General features: G+C 46.7%; 1 protein-coding gene across 1 annotated transcript in view; it reads left to right on the top strand.

Annotated features, from left to right (window-relative positions):
• LOC133363261 (uncharacterized) overlaps nucleotides 1–20,285 on the top strand; it is a 54,836-nt gene extending 34,551 nt beyond the window's left edge. The window contains exons 9-20 of the mRNA XM_061582651.1: nucleotides 3,663–3,765; nucleotides 4,665–4,806; nucleotides 5,888–6,071; nucleotides 6,639–6,738; nucleotides 11,369–11,487; nucleotides 12,071–12,108; nucleotides 13,188–13,300; nucleotides 14,143–14,291; nucleotides 16,677–16,771; nucleotides 18,248–18,326; nucleotides 19,276–19,384; nucleotides 19,688–20,285. Of these exons, the coding sequence (XP_061438635.1) occupies nucleotides 3,663–3,765; nucleotides 4,665–4,806; nucleotides 5,888–6,071; nucleotides 6,639–6,738; nucleotides 11,369–11,487; nucleotides 12,071–12,108; nucleotides 13,188–13,300; nucleotides 14,143–14,291; nucleotides 16,677–16,771; nucleotides 18,248–18,326; nucleotides 19,276–19,384; nucleotides 19,688–19,761 (1,305 nt within the window). The 3' untranslated portion in view covers nucleotides 19,762–20,285. The remainder of the gene's footprint in view (nucleotides 1–3,662; nucleotides 3,766–4,664; nucleotides 4,807–5,887; nucleotides 6,072–6,638; nucleotides 6,739–11,368; nucleotides 11,488–12,070; nucleotides 12,109–13,187; nucleotides 13,301–14,142; nucleotides 14,292–16,676; nucleotides 16,772–18,247; nucleotides 18,327–19,275; nucleotides 19,385–19,687) is intronic.
• Nucleotides 20,286–24,150: the final 3,865 nt, after the last annotated feature.

The following is a 24,150-nucleotide window of genomic DNA, read 5'->3' as shown; positions in this document are numbered from 1 at the left end:
AACAGCAGGAGGTGGCTACTTGCCTTCACGTCCTGCCTGTGGGCTTCCAGAGGAAGGAGAGTGCTAACCTAGATGGACCCAACTTCGTCTCATCCAGCTTAGCTGCTCATGCATACTTACCTCGGGTGTAATCATGCACATGTAGTTGCATGCACAGACATCCCAAAATAATTGAGGAGAAGAAGGTAGGACTGAAGAGCCTTTTCAGTGGTAGTTCCACAAGCCGTGGAATGACCCCACTGAAATGCCTCTCTTCACAACTTTATATTCTTTCCTTGTGGTTGTTATGTGCCTCCATGTCGATTTCGACTTATGGCAACCCTATGAATCAGTGACCTCCAAGAGCATCTGTCATGAACCACCCTGTTCAGATCTTGTAAGTTCAGGTCTGTGGCTTCTTTTATGGAATCAGTCCATCTCTTGTTTGGCCTTCCTCTTTTTCGACTCCCTTCTGTTTTTCCAAGCATTATTGTCTTTTCTAGTGAGTTACATTCTTTTAGGCAACAGAAAAAAACCTACTTTTTTTGGGGGGGGGGTCAAGTTTATAGAAGGCTGATGAGGTAGGGTCATTTTTATGGCACTGTTAATTATGGAATTTATGATAATTATTTTAAGGTTTCTGTTGTGTGTTATGTTACCTTGTTTTTGTAAACTACCCTGGGACCATTTTTGGTGAAAGGTAGTGTAGATATCTCTAAATAGATGCGTGGGACATCATTTTGTAAAAGATCTCAAGTCACATCCACACCATACATTTAAAGCACTCTTACACCACTTTAACAGGCTTTCCCCAAAGCATCCTGGGAACTGTAGTTTTTTCAGGGTTCTGAGAGTTGTTAGGAGACCCCTCATGCTGCTACAATTCCTAGCAGCCTTGACAAACTACAGTTCCCAGGATTCTTTGGCCATAACTGTTACAGTGGGATAAACATACTTTAAATGTATGCACGTAATTGCAATTTAACAAAACAGAGGTTCTTATTGCACTAGCAAAACATTTCGGCTTCTGCCTTCATCAGCTGCTTTAAATGTATGGTGCAGATGTGACCTCAAGCTGGGTTTGCAGAGATGCTTTCAAATGGGCAGGAGTGGGCTTTGCTTCGGCAAGCTCATCTCTGCTTCTCCACTCCAGATAAAACGCTGGTTGTCTATCCCCTTGCCCTCCCCTCCCCCAGTGCTTCACATTCCAGTGTGTTTGGGATTTCCCCCACCCCTGCCAAGTGCCATCTGTACCTTCTGATCAAACAAGAGATGCCTCATTAAGCAACTTCTTTTTCCGCTTTAAAAAAACCCACACAACTCTCTTTGTGTGTATCTGTGGGAGGTCTGGCCAATCCTTGCTTCGAACAGCCGTGCCCTGCTCTGAGGATGTGGATGTGTGACTGCTGCAAAGGGCAGCCAATCACCACAAAGGACAACAGTCAGCCCTGTGCAAATCCGGCTTGTGCTGAAAGCCCCAAAGAACGTGTTTTCTCTGAACTCTATTCAGGGGAGAAGATTGTACACGTTGATTGTGCTTCCACAGGTGGTCTTATGTATATATTTATTTATTTATTACATTTATATACTGCCCCATAGCCGAAGCTCTCTGGGCAGTTTACAGGAATTAAAAACAAACAAAAACACAATTTAAATTTTTTTAAAAACAATTTAAAAACACATGCTAAAATGCCTGAGAGAAGAGGAAAGTCTTGACCTAGCGCCGAAAACATAACAGTGTTGGCGCCAGGCACACCTCGTCAAGGAGATCATTTCATAATTTGGGGCCACCACTGAGAAGGCCCTCTCCCTTGTTGCCAGCCTCTTAAGAACATAAGAACATAAGAAGAGCCTGCTGGATCAGGCCAGTGGCCCATCTAGTCCAGCATCCTGTTCTCACAGTGGCCAACCAGGTGCCTGGGGGAAGCCCGCAAGCAGGACCTGAGTGCAAGAACACTCTCCCCAGCTTCCCTCCGAGTAGGCACCCGGAGGAGGGCCTTAGATGTTGAGCGTAGTGTACGGGTGGGTTCATGTCAAGAGAGGCGTTCCATCAGGTATTGTGGTCCTAAGCCATGTAAGGCTTTATAGGTTAAAACCAGCACATTGCTGCTAAGTTTATTTGTTTATTTATTAAATTGATATCCTGCCTTTCCTCCTAGAAGGATGTGCCACTTTTCTTTCTGAGAATCAAGACAACCAAGGCTGTCTTGGAAACTATGATCTCCTGATTCATGTACCTGGCAGATATTGTTAACTAAAGCAGGAGAGGGGTGTCAAAGATTGCCCCCCTGGGGTCCCTTGACCTCAGCACACCAAGGGGGTTCTTTGCTTCTGAAAACAGTCCGAATTCCTTTGGGCACTGCTTCCCAGGCAAACTCTCCCTCTTTCAGGATTACGTTTACGATAGAAACTGCCACCACCCCTTTCTTAGCTTCCACTCTGAGGAAGGGGACCGCAGAGTGCTAACTGAGATCCTAGAGCAGACCTATTGTTACACCCTCTGCTGTAGGGCATTAATCCACATTAACTAGCGACCAGTGATCAAGGACTAGATTTTAGAGTCATAAGTTCCAAGCAATACACACCATTAGTAAAAGGGTTGTTTATTTAAAAGAAAAGAAAGGTACATACGAAAAGAGAGCAGCATCTGGTTCCTTTAAAGCTAATTGCCCTCAACCGGGCTAACAAGAGATACAATGACATAGCAGTAGTGAGAGATTCAAGCAGACAAAGGGAATACAACAAACCTGATCTAACTTAGCTACACTAACTTCAAGTTGAATGCCTGGTTCCCCAGTGGGTTACCCGCACTGTCAGTAAGTCAAGGTAGATGGAAATAGGAAATGGGAACCAGTAACTGAAGGATTACCCTTCATTTTATGGGGTTTAGCTGGCAACAGGGAGGGGTCCAATTAGCCATCCTAGGCGCCCCTTCTGTGATCACCTCCTTTGAAGATAAGGGAGGGCTAGACAGTGCCACCCAGCAGTCCTGATCTGTAATATTATTATATTTATTATATTTATATACCTTCCCATAGCCGAAGCTCTCTGGGTGGTTTACAGCAATTAAAAACAACAAAAACAAATATACAAATTTTAAAACACAAAAAAAATTAAAAACACAATTTTAAAAAAAATAAAAACACATGCCAAAATGCCTGGGAGAAGAGGAAAGTCTTGACCTGGTGACGAAAAGATAATAGTGTTGGGGCCAGGCGCACCTCGTCAAACAGATCATTCCATAATTTGGGGGCCACTCTCCCTGACCTTGATCTCAGGAAGCAGATAAGAGATAACAGATACAGTTCAGTTGCATCTTCTTGACAAATTGCCTGTCTGGCACTAAGCCTTGGAGTGCTCCAGCAGAGTATCCCAGGGATCAACAAAGCTCCCAGAATTCCCTCTGGCTGAACCATTTTAGCTTGACCAACTTTAGCTCAAAGTTAGCTATTCTTGACAAGGGGGACCTGTGGCCCTGCCAGATAGCACTGGACTTCCCAGCTGTCATCAGCCCTGGCCATCGCCCCCAGCCAGCACGGCCAATGGTCAGGGCTTATGGGACTTAGGGAGTCCAGCAACATCTTGGTTGGTGGGACAAATTCCCTGCCTCTGAACTAAAGCTTAAACAGCAGTGTTGATTAACTGATGTCAACTGCCTGTCTCTTGTCTCTGACACTCTATAGACAGAGGTTCCCCTGGATGCTGAAGTGGTCCTTTGCTGTTACCGTGCCGTTAATGCTTATTATTACAAATATGCTGTGGATGGGATCAACGTCTTTGCTGTCAGTATCCTTCTTTTGCTGTGGAGTTCTGCCTTTTTGGGGGGTGGGGTGCTGTGGAGCAGAGTCTGCACTGGTGGCCAGATGTCTCTTGGGAAGGTAACATCTGTAAATGCAATGCACCTCTTTGATCTCAGTTGTATTGTTAATTTTTTTTAAAAAAAAGGTCAGTTCTACAACCTGACTTGGTTATGTAAAACTGCCCATTTGATGGAGGTCTTTTGCATAAAGTTGCTTCTGCAGCTGTTGGGAATGCTGAGGGGCATCATCCGGGTAGAACTGGATTGCTGCTCCTTGACTGATCAGAAATGGCCAAGGAGGCTTTTCAGAACAAAGAGGTGGGGTGGAACACTCTGCAGATGCTTGGAGAACTCTTGACTTTAGAGAAATGTGCATTCATACCAGGTTTCCAGAGGATCCAAGGCTCAGATCAAGCCCAGAGGGCGGCCCCTTCTCCAGTTTCTAAGACTTCACCAGACAATATCCCCTATGTTTTGAGCTTGACCTCCGCCATAAGGACTGGAAGCCTATTTTGGTTGCAATGTTATTTATTATTATTTAATTTATTAAACTTCTGTCCTGTTCTTCCTCCCAAAAGGAGCAAACAAGTAATAACACAATAAAAACATTAAAAAACAAAACATCTTTAAAAAAAAAAAGTGCATCGATGCTCAGAGTATCTGAACTCTGGCCCTGCTGTCAGGCTGTGCACTTGCACATTGTTAGTGATCCCAAGAGATCTGCAGCTTGGCCTCAACCAGCCCGTGTATTTCCAAGCTCTGTCTTGACTGCCGTTCGCTTGTCCAAAGAAGAAGTGGGCCTTTGTCCACCAAAAGCTCCCAGGCCACAATGAGCAACTCTTAAAAAGACCTTCACGTGTGCTTTCCTTTAAATATCTACCGTCAGATCTGCTTCCCCTGGTTATTGTGACTCTAGTTCTGGGCTACGCGGATAAACACAACCATTACACCAGCTCCATGGTAAAGTTCACCCTGGCTCTGCTCTCCATAATGCCTCTCTCCTACTACATAGGCATGGCCATTGCCAGGTAAGACACTTTTTAAAAATTAACCTTGAGATCTGGAAACAAGACTCTTTTTCTCCTTTTTTAAAATTTAATTGACCCTATCAGGATTTCGTCATCACCATTAGATTCCAAGCTGCGTACACAGTGGTTTAGCTAGGGCTGGACTTTGGGGTTGAAGTCTCGGACCCCACTGCCCCCACCCCCAATCACCTAGAGAATGTCAGATGATTGGGGCAGCAGAAGCAAACATGCCTGGCGTCAGCATCTGGGTCGGCCTGGGCATGCCAAGATCCAACCAGGACTGATACTGGTTTGCACAGCCCCCATATTCTTCTTATTTAAAAAAACAAACATTTTATAGTTGGGGCTTAAAACTATGAACCGTGTGGAGTCAATGGGAAGAAACTGGGCTAATGGCACGTAATGTGAAAGTCCGAGTAGTCCAAGGGGCTGCATGGAGTGGCTGTATGGAATAACTGAATTAAATGGAGTAATATAAGGAAATGGATTTGCAGTAGCAGAGGCGCCTTCATGTGGGGGAAGCTGGCGGCTCTGATGTCTGGGAATCCGCTCCAGGTTTTAGTCTGAACTTTCAAGGATCTGTCCAAGGTGCTGAAGCCAGAGGAGATTCACTGCCCCCCTGATATCGGAGCCACTAGTCTCCACTGCCTTCATGAGATGGCATTGTTAACATCTCATGACGATGAGCTTCTTAGGGTATCCCTGGTGTGTTGGTGTTCTTTTAAAACCTCCAGTTTTCAGGTAAAACAGTAGGAGGTGACGTTCACTGTCATTCCTGAGCCAATGTGGGGGGTCTGGTTGGGCAGTGCTAAAGATGGGGGGCCGGGCCCCTTTTGGTCTGATCTTCGAATGCAGATTTGGCCAAACACCAGAAGAGCCAAGATATCTTGTGCTGGAACCATCCAAAGTGCATTGTAGTTAACTGCAGAGCATTGAAGTGTATTATATGGATCAGACCAAAGACAGCCTATCTAGGCCAGCATATCCTGTTCTCGCAGCGGCCAACCAGAGGCCTCCTCTGGGAATGGGGGAAAAACCTTGCCCTGTGGGAAGGCTGCACTGCCGTCTTTTTCTCTTTCAGCATCTCCGCTCAGAGCAATTTTGCGGTGGGGGCTGTGGTGAACGCCACGTTCGGCTCCATCACAGAGCTAACCTTCTATATCACCGCCCTCATCAAAGGCGCCCGCGAAAAGAACAAGTGCTACGAGGAAATTGTCAAGTCTGCTCTGACGGGGACCCTCCTGGGCTGTGTCCTTTTCATCCCGGTGAGTCCGTTGCTCCAGGGCCGTCCAGCTGGCCCTTCCCTCTTGAGTTGAATTCTGCAACCAGAACAGGGGAGCGTTCTGCGGCGTGAATGAATTTACGCAAGCGAGCTGCTTTTGCATGCACCTCCTTTCCAATGCTTCATTGCGTGACTTTGCTGAAAGCGTGTTGCTGCTTCTGCAGATCTTGGAGACTTGTGCTGATCCAATATTTTGTGTTTTCTGTTGGGGGGGGGAATGTGTCATAGGGATGGAGAACAGGATTGTCATGGAGCCTGGCTGGCAATCTAGTTCAGGAGACAAGGGGAAGCCTTGTTCCAGCCCAGCCTTCCCCAAGCTGGTGCCCTCCAGGTGTTATTGGATTCCAACAGCCGTCACTGTTGGCACTGAAGGCTGGGGCTGATGGATGCTGGGAGTCCAGCAACATCTGGCAGGGGGTTGGAGAAGGCACCGGCTTGGTTGGGAAGGCTAGGCTGCCCTTTCCTGCTTGCTCTGTGCCACTTCCAAATCCAGACTGGCAAATGCAAGGATAAAACAGCTGTGCTTCTCTCTCTCTCTCTCTCCTTCAAGGGGTTGTGTATGGTGATTGGGGGGATTCGACACCAAGAACAAAAGTTCAACAGCAGATCAGCCGGGGTCAGCTCTGCCCTTCTGTTCCTCTCTGTGGGAGGTAAGGGCTCTGTGTGTGCATGTGTGTGCCATGTGACACAATTCCTGGCGCATTGCTTGACAGATATCTTGTGCTGGAACCATCCAAAGTGCATTGTAGTTAACTGCAGAGCATTGAAGTGTATTATATGGCCAGTGTGGTGTAGTGGTTAAGGTGCTGGACTATGACCTGGGAGACCAGGGTTCGAATCCCCACCTAGCCATGAAGTGCACTGGGTGACCTTGGGCCAGTCACTGCCTCTCAGCCTCAGAGGGAGGCAATGGTAAACCACCTCTGAATACTGCTTACCATGAAAAGCCTTTTCATAGGGTCGCCATAAGTTGGAATTGACTTGAAAGCAGTCCATTTCCATTTACTAACTGTTTGAAGATCGGGGTGAGGAAATGGATCTGGCCTGTGAACCAGGTCCTTATCTCCCACGCAACCCTTGCAGGACAAGTGGGCAGGGCCACCTACTTGTCAACCACCTGGCATCACAACACCCATGCAGCTTTTGCCCACGATCAGCTGGTCAGCGGTGCCTGCAGCCCACCCCCCTTTGGCCCAGCACTGGAGGCTCTCCACCTCTGCTGAAGGTGGTGCTGTTGATTAGACAAAGGGACATTCTGATTCAAGGAGCAGCAAGCCTGTGGGTGAGTGGTCAACTACAAGAACAACTTTTTCCACTTAAATTAGGCTGCTGAAATGAAGAAAGCTAACCAGGGATGGATGTTTGCATGAAAGGGTAGTGAGCTCAGTTCAGTTCTGGCACAAAAACCAAATGCCTCGGCTCAGAATGTGCTCAGAGACACCCTTGTGCTTTAATTTGAATTGTGTGTCTCTTGCACCTAGCTCTGGTTGGTAGAACACGAGGGTTCTAGATCCAGCACCGGAGCAGATCCAACAAGGCTCTGTCCCATCTAGGGCCAGTGCCAGAGGGCTGCCAAGTTGGGTCCTGGCTGAGGGCCCCTGTAGCCCAGAGGGGCTTTGGAAGGGCCCTTCCTTAGAGTGGGAGGGTGGCGCTCCTGTTCCATGATCTGCATGAGTGTTGGGTCCTGCAACCTAACCTTGCCACAGATCGCAGAGAGGGAGCTCCCAGGCACCCTTTCAATACAGACAACGCGGGCTTCAATAAGCCTGCCCACACGCCCCACCTAGCTCTCCCGTCAGTGTGAATCCCATGTGCGCATGCCTGCCATCACCCAAGATGGTGGTGAGGGCTTCCCTAAGGGGCTGATGCCCCCACTGCCATCTTGGTTGACGGCAGGCAGGCAGGCATGCTACATGTGTGCATGTCATTCACATGACACGAGAGGTAGGTGGGGTGCGTGGGTGGGCTTATCAGCCCTGTGCCACCTGTATGGGGGGAGGTTGGGCTATGGTGCTGCAGGCCCAGGGAAGGCTGGTGCCCAAGGGCCCAATCATGGCTTTGGATGCTAAAGAATGTGTGCGTATCCACAAAACTTAGGACAATGGCAGCTCGAAAGAGGCTTGGCCAAAGTTGTCATTGCGACAGGTGAAAAAGGAGGGAGGAAAGGTTTGGATTCCATGGCGCAATACGTACAGATATGTGTAGACTCCTAGACCTCTGTTGCACCATACATGTAAACCACTGTTGTTCCACTTTAAGCAGTCCTGGCTTCCCCCTGGGAGTCCTGGGAAGTGTAATTTGTGAAGGGTCCTGAGAATTGTTAGGAGACCCTCCTCTTCCCCTGACAGAGCGACAGTTTCCCGACTGGTTTAACAATCAGTCCCTCTTCTCTGGGAACTCTGGGAATTGTAGCTCTGTGAGGGGGAATAGGGGAGTCTCCTAACAGCTCTCAGCACCCTTCACAGACTACACTTCCCAGGGTCCTTTGGGGGAAACCATGACTATTCCAAGTGATGTAATAGTGGTTTGAATGTATGGGGTGAATGTAGCCTTAAGAACATAAGAACATAAGAAGAGCCTGCTGGATCAGGACAGTGGCCCATCTAGTCCAGCATCCTGTTCTCACAGTGGCCAACCAGGTGCCTGGGGGAAGCCCGCAAGCAGGACCCGAGTGCAAGAACACTTTCCCCTCCTGAGGCTTCCGCCAACTGGTTTTCAGAAGCATGCTGCCTCTGACTAGGGTGGCAGAGCACAGCCATCATGGCTAGTAGCCATTGATAGCCCTGTCCTCCATGAATTTGTCTAATCTTCTTTTAAAGCCGTCCAAGCTGGTGGCCATTACTGCATCTTGTGGGAGCAAATTCCATAGTTTAACTCTGCGCTGAGTAAAGAAGTACTTCCTTTTGTCTGTCCTGAATCTTCCAACATTCAGCTTCTTTGAATGTCCACGAGTTCTAGTATTATGAGAGAGGGAGAAGAACTTTTCTCTATCCACTTTCTCAATGCCATGCATAATTTTATACACTTCTATCATGTCTCCTCTGACCCGCCTTTTCTCTAAACTAAAAAGCCCCAAATGCTGCAACCTTTCCTCGTAAGGGAGTCGCTCCATCCCCTTGATCATTCTGGTTGCCCTCTTCTGAACCTTTTCCAACTCTATAACATCCTTTTTGAGATGAGGCGACCAGAACTGTACACAGTATTCCAAATGGGGCCGCACCATAGATTTATACAACGGCATTATGATATCGGCTGTTTTATTTTCAATACCTTTCCTAATTATCGCTAGCATGGAATTTGCCTTTTTCACAGCTGCCGCACACTGGGTCGACATTTTCATCGTGCTGTCCACTACAACCCCGAGGTCTCTCTCCTGGTCGGTCACCGCCAGTTCAGACCCCATGAGCGTATATGTGAAATTAAGATTTTTTGCTCCAATATGCATAATTGTACACTTGTTTATATTGAATTGCATTTGCCATTTTTCTGCCCATTCACTCAGTTTGGAGAGGTCTTTTTGGAGCTCTTCGCAATCCCTTTTTGTTTTAACAACCCTGAACAATTTAGTGTCATCAGCAAACTTGGCCACTTCACTGCTCACTCCTAATTCTAGGTCATTAATGAACAAGTTGAAAAGTACAGGTCCCAATACCGATCCTTGAGGGACTCCACTTTCTACAGCCCTCCATTGGGAGAACTTTCCGTTTATTCCTACTCTCTGCTTTCTGCTTCTTAACCAATTTCTTATCCACAAGAGGCCTTAAAGGACTTAAAATGCACAACAGGAAAATACATCATTTATATACATTTGCAGTTGTCTTGTTAAATGTAACGTTCTGCCTAATAAATGTATACTTATCAGTTTTGTATTTTATTTATGTTCCGATTAAATAACTAAATAAAAATTAAAAGGGGTGGGAGGAAGGAGGTGATAAGCAGCTGGGGGCTCTTGTGGCAGCATAGAGATTGACTACTGTGTAACATTTGGGAGTCAGCAGCAGCAAGGACTACCAATGAAACATGCAGGCATCTGTCTGTGGGAGCTTGGAAACGTTACTTTTTTTTTGAACTACAACTCCCATCAGCCCAATCCAGGGGCCATGCTGGCTGGGGCTGATGGGAGTTGTAGTTTTAAAAAAGTAACTTTTCCAAGCTCTGAAATTTTCAAACAGCTGGCTGTGGCTGGCATGTATTGGCTAGCGCTTGTGGCATCACTGACACTGTTTCCTCACTACCAAACCCCAGGGGAGTCTGGAAAACACTTGTGAAACTGCCACTTGAAGAGCAGGGCTGATGTGTACCCCGTTAGCCTGGGAAGCAATTTGCTGATCCAGCATTTGCCTTGCTGTTGTATTTGTCTGTAACACAAATGGTGAAACCGAGTCCAAACAGCAGATGCAGAATATGCTGTGTGACCAGCTCTCAGAATCTTGCATTAGTCTTTGTCCTGAGAAACAGGCTGATTTGGGCCGGTGGGTGGTAAAGTTACAGAAGAAGACAATGATGATTTATTAATTGTATAACGCTTAATGCCAAGATAGGCTTCTAAGTGGTTTGTGAAGTATAAAAGCCAGCTACAGAAACATCAAAATTCACAATATATTTCAATGGGATTGTTTTAAACACCCATAATTAAATGTGGCCATTGCTATGGCCTGGAGTAGTGGATCTGCCGAATTTGGGTCTACATTTGGAGGCACCTGAAAATCAGCCTTTCCCATCTCATTGAGGTGAACTGAAGCTCAGGTGAGGAGCATTGCAGGCAATGAGCAACTGTCAGCGCTGTTAGAGGGCTGGCTCCATTGATGCGTCCATCACTCTCATCGGAGAAGGGCCTTCTCTGTAGTGGTGCCCCAGCAGTGGAACTTTCTTCTCTTGGAGCCATGGATGGTCATAACAATGATGGGGCTCTACTGTGTGATAAAAACATACTTGTTTTCTCTAGCTTTTGCAGATCAGATTGATTTGAGCCTGTTTTGTGATATTCTGTGGTGTTATTTATTGATACTGTTGGAAGTTTTTTGCTATTGTTATGTTCTGAATTGTTTTTATGATATTGTATTACTCTTGCTATGGAAGCCGCTTTGAGGTCACCTGGTGATGAAAAGCAGCATGCAAATATACTAATTAATTAATTAATTAAAATATGCAATAAAACAATCCCATTGAGACAACATTAAAACAGGAGATTTGTGTCAAGACAGTAAAACAGGAGACTGTCTAAGGATATGGGCTGGATGAGTTCTGGGTGGCGGTGGTGACCTGTTCTTTTTCCACCAGGTGTGTTTGCTCCAACCCTCTTCTCCAAAGTCTACGGGAGGCTGGTCTGTGGGGAATGTCAGAACATCACCCAAGAGCCGCCTGGGCGCTATGTCTGCCAGAGCTGCCGCTTCGACTTGGTGAGAGGACACCTCTGGGTTTCACTTGGAGCTGTCATTTGGCCAGCCAATCAGAGCCCTGTTAACATAAGCATACAGGATAGTGTCCAGCACACGCATTCTGTTAGCACAAGGATTTACGCTTACGCAATGAAACTTCCCCTCTTTTCCCCCTCGTGCACCCTCTTCCCTCCCCAAATCCTATAACAGATCTAGGGGTTGTGGGGTGGGGAGGAGAGGGGGGAAAGTTCTGCTACACAACTGATAAACAGTTCCATTACCACAGTGACGGATGCAAGCCACGCTCCTCTTTGCCCTGCGTTAGAGCTCCACTTGGATGCATTTTAACTTGCTGAGTTGTTCACATGCCTCAAAGAATGTACGCTTCTTTGCTTCTGAGTTGATGATAATTATGATTATGCTTAATGACAACATATCCTGCAAAGCAGTTTACAAGATGCAAAAACCTGTTGGACAAAGATTAAAATATACTGTAAACATCCACAATTAAAATATTCAACGAAACAATCCCAAGTTTGCAAACAAAACAGGTTTATAACTTCTGACAACAGCAGGGCCTGACATTTCTATTATCTCTCGGTAGATGGCGAATAATGGCACCCTCTACTACAGTCACGTTGAGTAAGTACCTCCTAGCTGTTGCTTGGGCTAGTCTGAGGAGCTATTACGCTGTTGTTTTCTTTTCTGGTCATGGGAAGCTTTGGCCGATGGAGCGATTTTGAGCCACCAAGTCTTGGCCCGTCAGCTGCAGGGACCCTTAATGTACAGTCTGTTTTCCCCATCCTTGACTGTGGCATTCTTCTGCTGCTGTCCCATGCCTGAGTCATTTCGCATCTGATCTGGCATGCCTACATCTTCAGGCACCCTGTAGCCTTTGTTAACAAGCACATGCTTTGCATGGGGAAGATCCCCAGTTCAGTCCCTGGAATCTTCTGGGTTTTTAAAAAAATCTTAATTAAATAAATAAAGGAACTCTGCCTGAGATCATGGAAAGCTGTTGCTGCCTGGAATGGACACCCCTGTTCATTAAGCATTCATTCTCATTTGCTTGCACAATTCTTACGCAGTGGTCAAATAATGTTTGGCCTTTATTGAGCATTCTTCCTGATTTGTTTGTGGGGAATTTGTTCAACAATGAACATTCATCCTGATTTCCTTGCGAGGTGCTTACATGTCTTCCTGTTAAGTCATTTGTTAGTTCCACATTTTTTCAGTGCATTTTCCTATCATTTGCCTCACCGCAGAAAGCCTGTTTCTTTTTTTAAATAGTGGGTTTGTTGCATTAGGGCAACAGAGTGCTTATTTATTTATAAGAATATTTCCAAACTGACAACTCGTTTAAAAAAAATAATGGGTGGTGTACCATAAAAGCATTATATTATAAAATTGTGAAATTCAAAACAAATGGCCAACACTGAATCTAATTAATTCTCTGAAAACACTTGAAAGACTTTAATTGCACAAACTTAAATTTCCCACTGCGAGCTTGAAACCCTTCTGCAAAATACAGACTGTCTGGAGCCAGAGGTAGTCTTGACTTGTTATAAATCAGCTTCTCTGTGCTCTTGACTACCCCTTAAGGTTTGGTTCTGGGGCTTCCCCAGGGCGCTGCTTCTACCCAGGTGGATGGGGAGGAGATGGGTGTTTGTGGAAACTCCTCCTGTGTCTTCTTACACTTGCAACGTTTTTGTGTGCGGCAGGCCCCTGGTGTATACGGTGTCGCTGTTGCTTCCTGCGGCTTATGTTATAGGGCTGCTCTTCACCCTGAAGACTCACTCACACATCTATGACATCCATGTCAGCGATTGCCACAGTAAGTCATGTTCTGAGCTCACTCGTGGCAGGTGGGGTGGGATGTGTGAAACTCTTAAGCCAACCCTGCCTTGATGCCTTAAGTCAGCCTTACCCAACCTGGTGTCCTCAAGATGTTTTGGACAACAACGGCCGTCAGCCTCACCTAGCACAGCGTGGTGAATCATCTTCCTGACAAGGTGCGCCTGGCCCCAACACTGTTATCTTTTTGGCGCCAGGTCAAGACTTTCCTCTTCTCCCAGGCATCTTAGCATGTGTTTTTAAATTGCTTTTTAAAAATGTGTTTTTAAATTTGTATATCTGTTTTTAATGTTTTTAATTTTTGTAAACTGCCCAGAGAGCTTCGGCTATGGGACGGTATACAAATGCAATCAATCAATCGATCAATCAAGGCTTCTGAATACCAGTTGCTGGGAGTTGCGGGCGGGCAGGAGTGCTCCTGCACTTGGGTCCTGCTTGCAGGCTTCTCATTCAGGTGTCTGGTTGGCCACTGTGAGAACAGGATCCTGGACTGGATGGGCCACTGGCCTGATCCGGCAGCTCCTTTTTTGAAAGATCCACCTTCCCTGCTCTGAACCTCTGACTTGCTTTATTACAATGGTGGAAGTTTTTCCAGGAGTGGACTGCTCCTTCCACTCACACCAGAGGGGCGTGGTTATGCAAATGACCTTGGTGCTGGTCCCATCACTGGATGGAGCCTCCTAGTTCTAGTCATGCTGGCTTCAAGGCAACTGGGCAGGGATGGGGGTCCAGTGGCCTTCCAATGTTGTCAGACTCCAATTCCGCCATCCTTGCCCATTGGCCATTGCTTGCCTAAGAATGCATGTCTTGGGTTCTCCCTAGTGCCTGGCCACCATCACAGCGCTGTGGTCCACTGGTCCCGCTGGAGAGCTTTAGTCATCCTGCTGGTGGCCACCCTCGGCATGTCCGCCTGCGCTGACCTGGCCACAGAGCACATCAGCCCCATCCTAAATAACGCAACAGTGTCTCAGGTGAGGAGGGGGCGGGGCCAGGACTGGCATGTGTGGCGGCCACAGCGCGATGCTGTCCTCCTTGACCTAAAGTCTGTTTCTTCTCCATGTTCCACCAACCCGCCTCATCTTATGAGATGGGTGACTACGAGGGAGGGGGCTTTTTCAGTGGTGGGGCTGCAATACAGGCATGCTCTCCTGGTGCACATGTTAGGGTCTTTGAGTGTCAGACTGAAGATCTTTCTGTTCTCCCAAGCCTTGATGCATTCTAGTTTTTAGAACGAACAGCTATGGCGCTGGGCTTCAGTGCTGTTTTATTGGTATTTCAATATCATTATTATTATTATTGAGACCCAGTGTGGCCTAGTGGTTAGAGTGTTGTGCTACGACCGGGGAGACCCGGGTTCGAATCCCCACACAGCCATGAAGCTCCCTGGGTGACTTTGGGCCAGTCGCTGCCTCTCAGCCTCAGAGGGAGGCAACGGTAAACCCCCTCTGAATACCGCTTGCCATGAAAACCCTCTTCGTAGGGTCGCCATAAGTCGGGGTCAAGTTGAAGGCAGTCCATTATTATCATCATTATCATCATTATCATCATCATCAAATTGCCTTAGACATGCATACACACATGCACACTTCATGTGTGTATGTATCTCTGTCTCTCTCTCACACACACACAGAGGAGGCCTTTCTTGCGTGCCCTCCAACTAGATGGGTGATACTGGGGGGCCTTTTCCGTGGTGGCCCTACCACTCTGGAGCTCCCTGCCAGTTGGCCTCCGGTAGGCTCTCAAGCCGCAGTCGATTTGGAAGGCCTTGAAAATGCATCTCTTTCAGGTGGTCTGTTTGTGATTAATATTCTTGTTGGCTGCTTCTTTGGGGGAATACAATTTTGGGGGTGCAGTCTGTGGAATTTACACACTTTTAGAAGTGCCACACTATGTTTGTTCCGCATATGCGTGTGGTCCTTCCTTTGCAATGGCAACCCCTGTGCTCTAGAATGTCCTCCCTATCGGCTTTCGGCAGGCGCCTTCATCATGCTGTTTGAGATGCCTGCTGAAAACTTTTCTCTTCCAGCAAGCCTCTCCAGGTGGTGTACACACCAAAGTGTTAACACACATGTGGGTCACACAAATCAAATCTTTCTGCACATGCCTTTGTGCACGTTTGTCCACACCTGAGCACTTTCAATTGAACTGTGTTTCCCATCCACACCAGGGGGCAGGGTTTGATGGGACAGATTCGCACTGTTTTCTTTTCTGTTCCCCTCAATTAGTACTTCCCCAGCCTCCCTGAGGTCCGCTGTGGGCATTCACACAGATATTTTACCTGTGCCTACCAGTAGTGTGGTGGCAAGTTCAAAAGTGCAGGGTCCCTTCATGTTCATCACAGCCATGCCCCCTTTTTTTGCTGCTGGGTTGAGAATGAGATCCTTGTTAATGCCATCTCCCACAACAACATGCATTCCTAGAAACCAATAAGCATGAAAGGGGAGAGTGTTAGCTATTGAGAAGAGTCTTCTCAGTTGCTGACTCACTTCCTTTTATTCTGATTCTACAAGCCAATCAGCAAGAAAGGACAAGGAAGCATGTTAGAAGACTCTTCTCAGTGGCTAACACACTCCCCTTTCATGCTGATTGGCTTGTAGAATGCTGGAGACATTGGAACCCTGCTCTTAAAAAGTGAAGGGTCTAAGACCCCCCCCCCCGAGACCCCGGATGACTACACCCCCGGTGCTTACAACTACTTATTTATTTTTTGAGATACAAGTTTTCCAATATTCCAGACTTGCACACAACTGCCATGTGTACACAGCCCCAGGCACAAGATATGGTTTTACTTGTTTAAATGCTTTATTGATTTTTATCTTTTTGGCAGATCCACACCATACATTTAAAGCACATCCAAAGCACATTTAAAGCACATGCCTTCCCTCAAAGCATCATGGAAACGGTAGCTGAAGGCTGCTGGGAATTTGTAGCCATTCCCAGGATTCTTTAGAGGATGTAATGTGGCTTAAATGTGCATTGGATGTGCTTTCAATGTATAGTATAATGTATTTTAAGGTCTGTTTTTATGATGTTTTAAAGTGTTTTTAGCGTTTGTTTGCTGCCCTGGGCTCCTGCTGGGAGGAAGGGCGGGATATAAATTAGATAGATAGATAGATAGATAGATAGATAGATAGATAGATAGATAGATAGATAGATAGATAGATAGATAGATAGATAGATAGATAGATAGTATGGACTGTTTTAATGATGGTCTTTATGCATATTTCCTTTTGATTGATTTGTGTATTTTAGTTTATATGTACTGAAACTGTTTGCCACTTTAAGAGGATTTTTTTTAACAAGCCGCTTATAAATGCCTCTAAGTAAAGAAATAATGCAGACTGTATCTTTCTCAGCACTTCATTGGCGTGACCATCCTAGCCATGGTGCCTGAGCTTCCCGAAATAGTCAATGGGATCCAGTTTGCCCTGCAGAACAACCTCAGCTTGAGGTAGGTCCCGTCTACGCCTGGCTCCAAGGATCTTCTGTTCTAAAACATTCTGGAAATGACTCTTAGCACGTTCGTCTCTCTCCATCTCTTAGAGTGGGATGGGGGGGCTGCACCCCCTTCTGGACCACCTCTGGGGGCCAGGGGTGGGAGGGGCCAGAGGCACAAGGTGGCAGGACAATGAATGCACATGGTCACCTTGGTATACTAGGCTAGTTTCTACACGATCTGTCTGAGCTCCATCCAAGCATGGTCAGAATTCAAGGCCACGTTCCAGCCAGGCGACAACACTGGGCAGAGCAGGGCTGGGGAAGTGCATAGCCTGAGGAGAATGGGCGTGGCCTGAGGAAGGCCTGTGGCCTGGGGAGATCTCCCGGGGCTGGAGAGAGAGGCCTGGAGGGGCCGGATTTGGCCCGTGAATCTGAGGTTCCCCACCCCTGGTGGTAAGCAGTCTGGTTTGAAGTTAGATGGGGGAGAAGAGGGGAAGTAGACAAGCATTGGGACAGAGATGTACCCTCAGGAGGCTCCATTGCAGGACTGTAGGCACCTGAAGTCCAGCCTCCTGTATACCACTGCAAGCATCTGTGTCTGCGTTGGAATTGCTTTTTATTATGTTTTTAAGGCATGATTCACTAGAAAAGACAATAATGGTGGGAAACACAGAAGGGAGTAGAAAAAGAGGAAGGCCAAACAAGAGATGGACTGATTCCACAAAGGAAGCGACAGAGCTGAACTTACAAGATGTGAACAGGGTGGTTCATGACAGATGCTCTTGGAGGTCACTGATTCATAGGGTCGCCATAAGTCATAATCAACTTGAAAGCACATAACAACAAAAACTTTTTCTTTCTTTAAGATATTTTTAAAGCTTTTAAAAAAATGTTTTTAAAGATGTTTAGTTTTAATATATTTTAAAGTCTGTTTTTATGATGTTTTAAAGTGTTTTTAGTGCTTTTTGCTGGCCTGGGCTCCTGCTGGGAGGAAGGGGGGGATATAAAACAGTCAAACAAACAGTAAGAGGCCTTTCAGCTCAGCCCTTTGGATTATATGGGAGGTGTAGTGGTTCAGGTGCTGGACTATGACCTGGGAGACCAGGGTTCGAATCCCCACACAGCCACGAAGCTCACTGGGTGACCTTGGGCCAGTCACTGCCTCTCAGCCTCAGAGGGAGGCAATGGTAAACCCCCTCTTAATACTGCTTACCATGAAAACCCTCTTCATAGGGGCGCCATAAGTCAGAATCGACTTGACAGCAGGCCATTTCCATATCTGCTTTGCCCAGTGACCCTACGCTTGGGATGTCAGAGCCTTTTCCCTGGTGGCCCCGTGCATCCAGACCTGCCTCCATCTTGCTGCTGCTGTTCTGAAATCTTTGGAGCTCACTGCTCTGGCTCCCTGAACTGTGGCCGCTGTGGAAGGTCCAGGAAATTCTTGGCCACCCTCTTCCATCTCCCTTTCCTTGTCTCCTCTCTGTTTCAGCATTGAGATTGGGAACTGCATCGCTGTCCAGGTCTGCATGTTGCAGATACCCATCCTGGTGCTTTTCACCGTCTTCTATGTAAGTAACAGGATGGGTGCCACCGTGGCATCCTCCAGCACTTCTTGTAGGAAACGTGAGCAGCCCTTCCGACGCTCTGTCACTGTCGCTCTCTTTCAAGTTTCTAGTCAGTAAGAAGGACTGAAGCTCAGCGGTAGAGCACCTGCTTTGCGTGCAGAATGCCTCAATTTCAATCCCCGCAACTCCAGGTAGGGCTGAAACTGTCCCTGTCTGACGAGTGACTCCTGCAAAAACCTAAGGGGAGCTCTTGTTACTCATCCACAGTCCTACGAGTTGATTCCTCCGAATTGTAAGACGAAATCTGCCTGTATTTTGTATTTTGTTTTTTTATATATCAGGCTTGGGGAACCTCTGGCCTGCAGACCAAGTGAGGCCATTTCCCCCCACGCCACAACCAGCTGCCCCATATATGACCTCAGCTGCGAGGCAGGTAAATTCAGGCTGCAAAGGAACATTCTGGAGTCTTGAAGTGGGCTCCTGATTGTTCCTTGACGAGGGGGGCTTGCATCTGGTGCCTCTTAAATGTGGTGCCAAAAGCAAGCCCTGCCAGGATTGGCTGCCCTCTGGAGTTCCCAGTGAGAAATTCAGCCAATTTCTGTGGAAAGCAGGGCTTTGTCACTGCTGATCAGCTGATGGGCGGTGACTTCAAGCCCTGCTGAGTTCCTTTGCAGCACAACTTGACATCAGGTGACTGGCAGGTGGGCAACCCTGCCTACCTGTCAAAATTGCCCAACGAGAAGGTGTGGTAGCTCAGGATCTGACCTGCCAGCTGGATCCTGTCCCTCTTTTTGCACATTTAAAGACGATGCTCTTCTTTCGCTTCTGCTTCAGTTAGCTGAGCGGTGTGATTAGAAAAGGATCCGAGAGTCTGGTTATCTGCTTTTATCTAAGCATCCAGTCGACACAGTTATGGTCTGCTTTGCTCACTCACATTCTTTCCTTTCTCCAGCCCACGGATTTCGTCCTGGTTTTCAGCGACCTCCACATCTACGCCAGCATGTTCAGCGTCGTCCTCATGAACTACATCTTTATGGATGGCAAGTGCGACTACTTCCAAGGTAACGGCCCCTTGCTTTCAAGAGCTGGACTCTGGTGCTGCCTGTCCAAAGCTATGCAGGCCCAGGAGACCACCACATCCTAGGCAGCTAATCCGGGCAGAGATGTGTATGAACATGTTGAGCTCCTGCAGTTACGTTGCCAGGGCTCAGAATTTGGGACTGGGTGCAGAAACGAGCATCCTTTTGAATCCTGGCTTTTTCTCACTAAGGAATGTTGTGATTATGAGAGGGTTTCCCCATCCCACATCTGAACGATGTTGGACCACAACCGTTTAAATGTTGGCCTGTTCTCTCCTCTCCCAGGCACTGTGCTGGTGATGGTTTACTTCACCCTCCTGGCTGTCTACTATTTTGCCCCTTCGCCTGATGGATGCTGAAGTGTTGCTGTGCTGGGCCCCTTCTTGCGATTCCCTATCAGCAGTTCCTTCCAAGAAACGTGCCTCTCCCTCAGGGACTCATCCAGGCCTGGCTTTTTTTAAAATAAAAATCAACAGCAGCCGCCCTCCAGGACGCCCCCTTCTTGCGTCCATTAAGGTAAAAGAGCCTCTCTTAAACTCCTGCCAGCCTAAAGCTTGTTCCCCCAACACTTCAGTGTTTTTACATGAAAGAGGGCTGCAAGCCATAAAAGGATGCTGGCAAACTCCTGTGGAGCCAAGAAAGAAAGTCCAGTCAGCATATGAGGCTCCTCACCCCCTCCCTCAGAAGATTCCCAAGGACCAGACACCTCCAGTGTCTGCTGTTTTTTTTTTTAAGACTCCTGATGCATTAGTGACTTGTTGGGTTAGGTCTGTTCACAATGGCTACCTCGTGTCCTGGTGGTGGTGCTCACAGGGCGACTTCCACGTAAAGCTGACACTGTTCTTTACTCCAGGCACAATAAAAAAAACCCTCTTGTTTTGAAGGCGTTTCCCGTTTGTCCTTGAATGCTTCTTTTCTTAAAAAACACAGCACTGAGTCGTCATCTCTTGTGCATTAAGAGGGAAGCTGTGTGCTTGTGACATTCTTTTTTTCCTTGGCTCGTTCACGAGGCCTCTGCGAGAGGCACAAAGGTAGGTAGATGGGAGTTTTGTCAGTCACCCTGAGAAGTTCAGTGGCAGCTTGTTTCAGGCTTTTGCTCAAGAAAGCTGCCTTATCCTGTACACAGGTCATACCCTTCATCTGTTTGGCTCAGTATTGTCCGTAGGGCATTGCAGACTGCAATTGTGACAGTCCATTTTGCTGGCCTGGAAACTGCCTTTTCTTTTAGATGAAGCCTCAACCAGTTTCCCATACTGGGTGAGATTTGGAATTGTCAAGAATGCAAAAGTTAACTTCAATTACTACTTTTTTGCCTCTAATACCTTGAGTTTAAGATTATTATTTTTAAACTGAGCCCATGAATAGAAAATTACGGGGAAGAAGAGTGAGCAGTTATCCAGAGAGGATACACCCTCTCCGAAGGTGGAGGCTTTACATGTGGATGGAAATAAAGTGCTTAACAGGCAGATAGCTACAGCTTGCAAATCTTCCTGCTCCAATCATAGTTGCAGTTTAAAATGGCATTAACGTATGGCTGCTTCTACCAAACTGTCAATAAAGATGTTATCTCATTCTTTCAATGGGAGGGGCAAAGCCACAAAGCTTCATGGCATCACTATGCTGCAATTGTTCCTGCTTGCGCAAGCAATGCTCATGAAAGTCTCCTTTTTATGTACACAGATCAGGACCTTCACTCAATACCCTGGAGAGAACTTTGCCTTCAAACCATATTACTTACCTCAGCCCATATACAGTTGCTGTAAGGTTGGCAGCATAACCTCTCTTTTGGTATATTTAAATATGCAAACAATTCACTCCCCCCTGCAGAATTTAAGGATCTACTCCCAGTTTGTGTGCAATTTCACATGTCCCTCACCCAGTTGCTTTAGGTAGCTGCCTGCAGAGACTACTTTGACAATACAGTGTTTTAACTACTGCCAGGGGAAGTTTGGCATGTAGAGGATTGCTGTTTCATAAGTCCAAAGGCTAGTTCAGTGTCCTGTGCCCAGCCTAATGCCTATAGGAAGCACACAAGTAGGACTTGAGCACAACAGTTTTCCCCCCACTTGTGATTCCCAGCAACTAGGATTCAGGGGAATACTGCCACTGACAGCAGAGGTAGAACAAAGCCACTGTGGCTAGTGGCCATTGGAATCCTTGCAAATTTGCCTAATCCTCTTTTAACACCGTCTGAGTTGGTGGCCATCACTCCCACTTATGTGAGCAAATTCCATAGTTTAACTCATCCCAGTCTGCATCTGTGCTGGAACTGCTTTTTAATATGTTCTTAAGCTTTCTTTTTTAAAATGTTTTCAATCTTAGAAGATGTTTTGATAGTTTTAAGTAATGTTTTTGAAGATGTTTTGTTTTAGTGTGTTTTAAGGGTTTTTTAGCAGCTGGTATAGCCCAGTGGGGAGGAGAGCCTGGCTGGGAGTCCGGAGTCTGTGAGTTCCAATCCCCACTCATGTCTCCTGGGCGTCAAGGGCCAGCTAAAGATCACTCCACAGTGAGTGGCTCAGGGGTTACGTGCCCTGCCACCTGTGCAGCTGTGGGCAAGCTGCATAGCCCCAAGGAGCCCAGCTGCCCCCCAGCTGGCAGTTGCGGACAAGGAAGGGGCTGGCTTGTGCGGCTGTGGCAAGCTGAGCAGGCCCTAGCCAGCTGGGGAGGACTAGCCTCAGAGGGAGGCAATGGGAAACCCCATCTGAATACCACTTATCATGAAATCCCTAAGTCGGGATCGACTTGAGGGCAGTCCATTTCCCAAGGGTTGTTTTTATGATGTTTTAATGTTTTTGATGCTTTTGTTTGCCGCCCTGTGCTCCTGATGGGAGGAAGGGCACGATATAAACAAATAATAACAACTTGGTGCTGTGTGAAGTACTTTCTTTTGAAAAGGAGCACCACCACTGTCACCTGGGCCAAAGCAAAAAGTGGGTGAAGAAGCATGTTGCAATGGTGAAGAGCACCAGCAAATCTGGAGTGGGGCTGGGCTGTTGGCAGTATCCCTCAGCTGATGCCTGACCATACCAACTCTCTATTTTATACACTGAGGAGCAGTTTCCAAATTTATAACACGTATCTATGAAATATTCAGCTCATGCACATGCCAAGTTAGTGCCATCACTACCTGTTCTGGAAGTGAATGCCAGTTTTTTAACTCTGTGCTTTTCTTTGTCTGGTCTCGTGATTTCAATTCCTTTCTTAATAATCCCTGCCACTGATCGTGCCTTTTTCACAACTGCTGAACACTGGGTTGAAATTTTAATTGAAGCCCAGGGATCACGTTTCCAAAACCTGTTTTGTTGTCAGTTACCACAAGTACATGTCAAGTCAGATTTTTTTTTATGCTGGTGAGCATCACTTTACACTTGCTTACATTGAATGGCTTTTGCAATTTCTCACACACATTCACCCAGTTTGGAGAAATCCTTTTGGAGCTTCTCGCAATCCTTGTGTTGTTACTACCTTTAACAATTTAACATCAGCACACTAGCTGCTGACCCCTCACTCCAGGTAGCTCATGAACATGTTAAAAAGCGCAGGCCCTTTAGGATGACCCCGCTTCTTACATTCCTCCATTGGAAGAACTTTCTTTCGACTCTCACTTCCTGTTCCTTAACAAGCTATTGATCTATTTGTATTGGTCTTGAAAATGTTTTTATTGTTACTAATTCAGGATGTTTCATGGGAAGCAGTTCATAAATGAAATAAAGAGGCCTGTCCTCTTATCCCATAAATGCTATTACTCAGGCAGCTTTAGCAAGGGGCTTTTATCAGAAGCTTTTTGAAAGTCAGTACCCAATGTCTACTGGATCATACTCATATACTTTATTGATACTCCCAAAGAATTCTAATAGATTAGTGAGACAGGACTTACTTTTGAAGAAGCCCTGCTGGTTCTGCGGCAAGACTTGTTCTTCTAATATGCTTGGTAATTCTATCTGTAACACTGCCTTCCACCAGCGTTCCCACAACAGACATTAAACCTCCTTTTCTTGGACTGTGCCCCTTCCGGCAGGAAGGGGTTACATACTTGAATACTCTGGCATTAAAAAAAGAACTTTGTGCAGTTTGAGATAAACACCATACCACATCTCTTTGCCATGCTGGTTTTTAAGTACATGGAGTTGCTTTGCTTGTGGAGGCCTATTCAAACATGTAAAGCAGCACTGGGCAAACCTGGGGCCATTCCGATGATGTTGGGCTCCAGCTTCCCTAAACCCTAGGCAGCACAACTGGGAGTGATGGGAGCTGCAGTCCAGCAACATTCTTCCCCGTGGTGTAACTCATCCACCGCTCAATAATGCATGAAGTGGTATAGTCAGGGAAGAGCTTTATCACCTGATTCTACTGCTTGTATATAAACTAGGTTTGCTGCAAAGAGGTAACATCAGCCACAGAGGGGGTGAATGACTTCAAATACGTGAGACACGCACAGGCTACTGGAGGCTGAGGACACACGCGCACGGGCTGCATTCACTTGCTTAAGACACCATGGCTCAGTACTACACAACTGAGGAATGGGAAGGTTACATACCACCTTGCACGCCTCAGTCCAAGACTTCCCATCCTGCTTTAGCAGCAAACCACCATTTGCCTCAGCGTTCCAACATGCAAACAGTGGTTTGCACTTGTCAAACATAGAATGGGAAACCTAGAATTGCAAACTAAGATCAAGCTATGATTTGGTAGCAACTGCAAACCATAGGGCTGCCTATTCAGATGTTGAGACAAAATTATGGATTGAT

The sequence above is a fragment of the Rhineura floridana genome, chromosome 8, assembly GCF_030035675.1.
Source record: "Rhineura floridana isolate rRhiFlo1 chromosome 8, rRhiFlo1.hap2, whole genome shotgun sequence".
Lineage (NCBI taxonomy): Eukaryota > Metazoa > Chordata > Lepidosauria > Squamata > Rhineuridae > Rhineura > Rhineura floridana.
This window is presented reverse-complemented; position numbering and strand designations above follow the sequence as displayed.